This window comes from Galeopterus variegatus, unplaced genomic scaffold (assembly GCF_000696425.1).
Source record: "Galeopterus variegatus unplaced genomic scaffold, G_variegatus-3.0.2 Scaffold654, whole genome shotgun sequence".
Classification (NCBI taxonomy): Eukaryota; Metazoa; Chordata; class Mammalia; order Dermoptera; family Cynocephalidae; genus Galeopterus; species Galeopterus variegatus.
The window spans coordinates 794,798-800,982 of NW_007726765.1; the positions used below are offsets into that span (position 1 = coordinate 794,798).

At 36.1% G+C, this 6,185-nt stretch overlaps 1 protein-coding gene across 1 annotated transcript in view; it reads left to right on the forward strand.

Moving 5' to 3' along the window:
- Positions 1–6,185, forward strand: part of NHLRC2 (NHL repeat containing 2) — a gene marked incomplete at its 5' end in the record, with an annotated part of 60,951 nt that overhangs the window by 46,650 nt on the left and 8,116 nt on the right. Inside the window, 2 exons of the mRNA XM_008571031.1 lie at positions 1,708–1,807; positions 5,403–5,634. Coding sequence (XP_008569253.1) covers positions 1,708–1,807; positions 5,403–5,634 — 332 coding nt within the window. The remainder of the gene's footprint in view (positions 1–1,707; positions 1,808–5,402; positions 5,635–6,185) is intronic.

A 6,185-nucleotide genomic window follows, 5' to 3' on the forward strand; every position in this document is an offset into this window, starting at 1 on the left:
TGCATCGTGATGCTCACTGTGAAATTAATACGCTTCTTAAGTGGAAGAGATTGTGTCATATATTTTACCTTTGATGGTGTCTATTCAAGGGCTGTTCAGTTTATAAACGTATATCATACTCCTCTAATACAACATTCTGTGAAATTAAGATCCAGATTTTTAAAATAATAATTATGGCTAACATTTGAGTGTTGCTACCTCCAAGCAGTGTTCTAAGTGCTTCACATGTTTTGAACCTTTCAGTTGAGTGTCAGTATATCTAAAATAACGGAATATTTTATTGGTTTAGGTTTCTGATTGATTCTAGTAGTCCCAGATTATGGCGCTGGAATAACCAAAGGAGCAATGTCGCATATTGAAAATTAGTTATGGAAAGCTTTTTATCTAGTTTTAGGGTGATTAAGCCATTATTGAGTCCGCAGAATATATGAAGATGTCAGTGTCCCTTTTAGTACAATTTAGATTTACAAACATATCTGAGTTCCTTTTTTATAAGATTTTTTTAAAAATCATATAGCAATTAAGAACACAGAGAAAAAGGCAACAGGTAAAATGATTAAGGTCATTGATTTTTCTTTTGGACTGCCTGGGTTCAGATTTCAGTTCCTTCATTTACTACAGGACATTTACAGGTCCATGATCCTGTCGAGTTACCTCACCTCTCAGCCTCAGTTCCTTCATCTGTAAAACAGGCCTACTAGCAATACCAATGTCCTGGGGCTTTTGAGAAAATTTGAGTGACATTCTCTGTAAAGTGCTTGGTACATAGCATCCGTAATTTATTGAGAACCATCATCGTCATCATTGTTTTTGTCATTAAATTGAAAGAAGCTTGAAAGTAAGTAATACAAGTTAAAGAAAAATTCCTTCTGGACACAAACTACTTTAAGTTAAAGGAAATACAAATAAAATAGCCTTAGTAAGCTATTTCTTATAGTGTAAGATATTTCTGACCAAATTATTTTAGTTAAAATATCTCAATTACATTTAAAAGTAGCCTCAGAATAAATTTTAAATTAAAGTAACTAAATATTTTGACAGTGGAACTGAGAAATAGAGCTTTGTCACATTGTAACAAGTTGTGACATCAGTCTCTAAAAAAAATAGAAAATTAATTATTAATTTTACTAAGTAGAGCTGTATTTTAATATATTAATTCCTTGGCTATTTTGGGTGTCAGCTATATCCTTTTGAAAAAGTTTCACAACCAATTAAACAGTGGATTTTAAAATAGATTTTGATTTGTGTCTAACTCTCAAATCTAATATTGCGGTGTCAATTCACGTTTCTTAAACTCTAAAAAATACAACTCTTTCATGGAAATTGTTCAAAGAACCTATTACTAAAGCTTATAACTCAGGTATTTGACTCTCAAAGAGATCCTTTGGAGAGTACATGTCAGCCCATTTTTTCTCTCACATAACATATGAAATCAAATGTTTAAAAACATTGTGCCCAGAGATGCAGAGGGATGTATTGCTAAGAATTAAGAATACTTTGGATTCCTGTGAGATCATTGCAGTCTAAAGAAGTAAACCTTGGACAGTTTTCAAAAACAACTTAAAACGTTGCAAATATTTTTGGTTTTGTTCTATCAGTTGATTTATAAACATACTGTTATATTCCCTGAATTTACATTTCTGAAACAATTGGGGTGTTTGCATTAACTAGCTATGTATATAATAATTACTGTTTATTTTTGTAAAGGTTCAGAGGTCCAAAGAGGTGACATTCTGTGGATAGCCATGGCAGGGACTCATCAGATATGGGCACTTCTACTGGACTCTGGCAAACTGCCAAAGAAAAAGTAAGTGGCATCTCACTTTGAGTAGCCTGCACTACTTGGAGCTCACAGAATTCCCTTTCCCTAAGTTACCATTCTCACAACACCCACTGTACTAGTTAGGATATGCTACCATAACAAACAACCCAGATTCTCAGTGTATTAAAACAAGGTTATATCTTGCTCACTCACATAGGTTCACTGGGAAGCACTACTGTGCCACCCAGGCTGATGAAGAACTACCATCTGGAGCTGTGCCAGTCATCCTGGCCGAGTGACACAGAAAGAGACGGTGAGCCACTCACTGGCTCCAAAGGCTTCTGCCCAGAAGTGACACACATCACTTCTACTGACGTTTTATCAGCCAGTCTTATAGCCACGCCAACTTCAAAGAACCTGGGAAAAGCAATCTAGAAAGAGAACTGGAAATATTTGGTAGGCCCTTATCTTTTAAGACATAATTCACATATCTTCAGTCATTCATTCAAATGGTTGAGTACCACGTAGCAGAGTGCGTAATAGCTCAGGTTTTGTAATCAGGCCTGAGATTGAATTCTAGCTCTGTCGGGCCCTTATCTTTTAAGACATAATTCACATATCTTCAGTCATTCATTCAAATGGTTGAGTACCACATAGCAGAGTGCGTAATAGCTCAGGTTTTGTAATCAGGCCTGAGATTGAATTCTAGCTCTGTCACTTATTATCTGTGTGAGCCTTGGAGAACCATTTTAACTTTCTAAGCTTCATTTTCCTTATTTATATTGTTTTATAGGCTTGTTTTGAGAATTAATAATATGTATGAAGAGCTTAGCATAGTGCCTGTCATAAACAGTAAATATAGGTAGCTTTAGATGAAAAGGTAGTGTCTCTACAGAGTTTCTCGTATCTATTCCATAGTTCCTTTCCTCTTCTCCCTACCACCCCAGGCAGAACTGACCATGCTCTTCCTGAGACCTCATTATGCCCAAAATGTATAACACCCTTGCTCTGATAAGTTCTCCCACCCTCCCTCTCTCTTTCCTGTCTTCCTCCCTCTTTTTGGTTACATTTATTTTTAACTATTTCCTCCTACTAGACTGCCACTTAAAGGAAGGGACCCTGTCCCATTTAGTTTTGTGTCTTCTGTACCTTGCACAGTATCTGGTACATAATGGGCACTTGATAAGGGTTTGCAGAATAAGTAAATGAATGAAAATGATAGACCAAGGGCTGTCAAATCACCATTTGGGCTGATCATCTAGTTACATTTATCATTAGAAAGGGGCAGTTGTATATAGATAATCCAAAATACCAGATGTTCTAAATAGTGTGTATGTGTTGTGTATGTTGCTTTGGCACACATTTAGATAATGTTTGACATCATTTAATCATTCATCTAACAAGTATTAATATTGTAGGCACTGAGGATGAAATGATATGTTCACTATGTTAAGGATAAAGTGAAAAGATGTGGTCGCATCCTCAGTGGGCTTACAGAGGAAGAATTAGAGCAGCAAACAAAAAAAAATTGTGTAAAAGGAATCACTACAGTTGTCTCAATTGAAACTGAAACTGTCCTTTATATAAGAAAGAACACCCAATATCAGTAAGATTGGAGGTATCAAGGAAGGCTTCCTACAAGAGGCTGCTAAACTGAGACCTGGTGGAGGAGTAGGAGTTAAGGAGAGTAGGAAGTATTCCAGGCAAGGGTTGACACTACTTCTGTCAGTAGAAGCCAGAGCCTGTGAGTCCTTTTAAGAGATTTAGACATTCTACGAGCCTTTGCAGGAAGTTTTAAGCTGAGAAGTGACACGATTAGATTTGTGTTTCTAAAAGCGCACTGGCAGCACTCGAAGTGAGACAAGGCTAGAGACAAAGATACCATTGAAATAATAGCTATTGCTTTTATCCAGACAAGAGATGAGAGTAGCCTAAATAGTGAGGTTACCAATCATACTTTATGTGAGGCATAATTATAACAGCAAGGAGAAGTAACAGGTTGCCAGAATGTGGTGTTCTAGGTGATGGCTGTTTTGGACATACATGGTCAAGAGCTGCCTAAATTTCCAAAAAGTAGAGTTGTCACTATAGTTCATAATAGGAAAATGGTCACTGGATCACACTGACCTGCATCTTAATTTTAAGGATGCTTTCTTTTACTTATGAACCCTGACATTTTAAAGGTTACTATTTCTCCCCATTCATCTTTATTTAATTAAGAGAACTCCTTTCTTAGGGAGTTAATACTCCTTGTAGTAAGTACCTTTTGATTTATTTGCTTTCCATATTAGTTATTACATGTATTTCTCTGGCTAGGTTATTTTTATAAGTTGCCATATTTTATACATTCTATATTCCTTTGTCTCCATCACCTGCTCCCTACCTAATTTAATACTGGGAACATATCAACCAATAAGTGATGGTCATTTTAGACTTTTGCATGTGATACCATATTTGGAAATGATATACATGTAGTCTTGCATTTTGAATCCTAAGTCAGTTTCTTCCCTTCCCTCAGTACAGCACCCTACCATGTCTTTCTTACAATCTCTCTGGCATAAACTTAGAAACCAAGCTGTAAAACTTTCTCTGCATTACAAGAGGAGTCATTGCAATAGCCCTTTAAATAGAAATTTTCCTAGTATATATAAATAATTGATCTGTACAATTGATTAGTTAAAGCAACATAATCATTCTATATAACTTTCTTAAAATGGTAAGGCCTGACCTGGCTATCTTTCAAAAACTTTTTTTTTATAAGTAATAGACTTTATTTTTATAGCAATTTTGGGTTTATAGAAAAATTGAGCAGGAAGTACAGCCGGTGCACATACCCCCTACACACAAACACACAGCTTCTCCATTATTAACACCTTACATTAGTGTGATACATTTTGTTTCACTTGTAAACCAACTTGGTACATTATTGTTAACTAAAATGTACATTAGGGTTTCTTCTTTGTGTCGTCTAATTCTGTGGGTTTTGCTAAATGCATAATGTCACGTATTCACCATTACAGTATCATATGGAATAATTTTACTGCCCTGAAAATCCCCTGCACTCCACCTGTTTATTCCTTCTTCTTTTCTCCTTTCTTGAAACCCTGGCAGCCTCTGATCTTTTTTTTTCCCATTACCTCAAACATTTGTCATTTCTCAGAAACTCTTCTTTAATTCCTTTTGCTAGTCTCTACTTGTATACAAGAACACAAAACATTTTTAATGAAAATTTAAGCTTTAAACTATCAAGAGCTAGATAATCTTTTTGGTTTCCTTCAGAACCTAATATTGCAGAAAGCTAAAAAGTCAAGAAGTTAAGGTGGGGAAGAAAAAACTGTCTCATCAATGATCAGATCGTTATTCTTATCTTATAATTCTAACCCTATCAAGGACTTCCTGTCTGGTTTTTGAGAGTGGTTTCAGTTATGTGTATGTCAGTGGCTAAATAAGTTAATGATTAGAAAAACTGCAGTGAGAGCTGATTTGCACAGTTTAACTACACCAAGATCACTAAATTTGGGGGGGGGGGGTTTGCAATGCTTGCCACCACTGACTCCTTCATTTAAGTTCATTTGCTTAATAACTGAATTGGACACAATATACCACATGTTGACTCCACCTATGAACTTGTCTTTTTCAGTCAGTTAAAAAAAGGAACCTGCCTTCGGTTTGCTGGAAGTGGAAATGAAGAGAATCGAAACAACGCATATCCTCACAAGGCAGGTTTTGCCCAACCTTCAGGCCTTTCTCTGGCCTCTGAAGATCCCTGGAGCTGCCTGTTTGTAGCCGACAGTGAGAGCAGTACAGTGAGAACTGTCTCGCTGACAGATGGGGCAGTGAAGCACCTCGTAGGAGGAGAAAGAGATCCCATGGTAATGGAAGTCACTTTGGCACAGTGTGCTCAGACACTGACCAAGCTGCCAATTCCTTGAATTGAGGAGAGTTAATAAAATTTAGGAGAGATCATCCCTGGCTTATCCATGAGTTAAACCGGAAGTCCAACCATAAGAAATGTGAATATGAAGAAACACAAGTAACAAAGCCATCTAAAAAAAACAACCTGGCTCTACCTGATTATATATAGATGTTAAGGCTTCCAGGAGAAGGAAAGGATAAAAATACAGATTACTAGAGAGAAGAAAAAAATGCAAGTTAGATATTGGTAGTGGGATAGAAACAGCACCAGACTCACAGACTTGACCTGTTTTTAACCATATATCTGACTATTGTGAGTAAAAGTACCACAAATTAACTCAAAATTCTGTGTTTTTCTAGTCTGGATCAACTACCCAGTCCTATTTATATGAAAATTAGACCTTTTCCCCTTTTAATGTAAATAGCAAATTCAGCTATCTTAATATTCACTGTATATTCTATAAAAGATCTGTAAAAGTTTTAATAATTGCTGCTTTTTTCTTTTTTT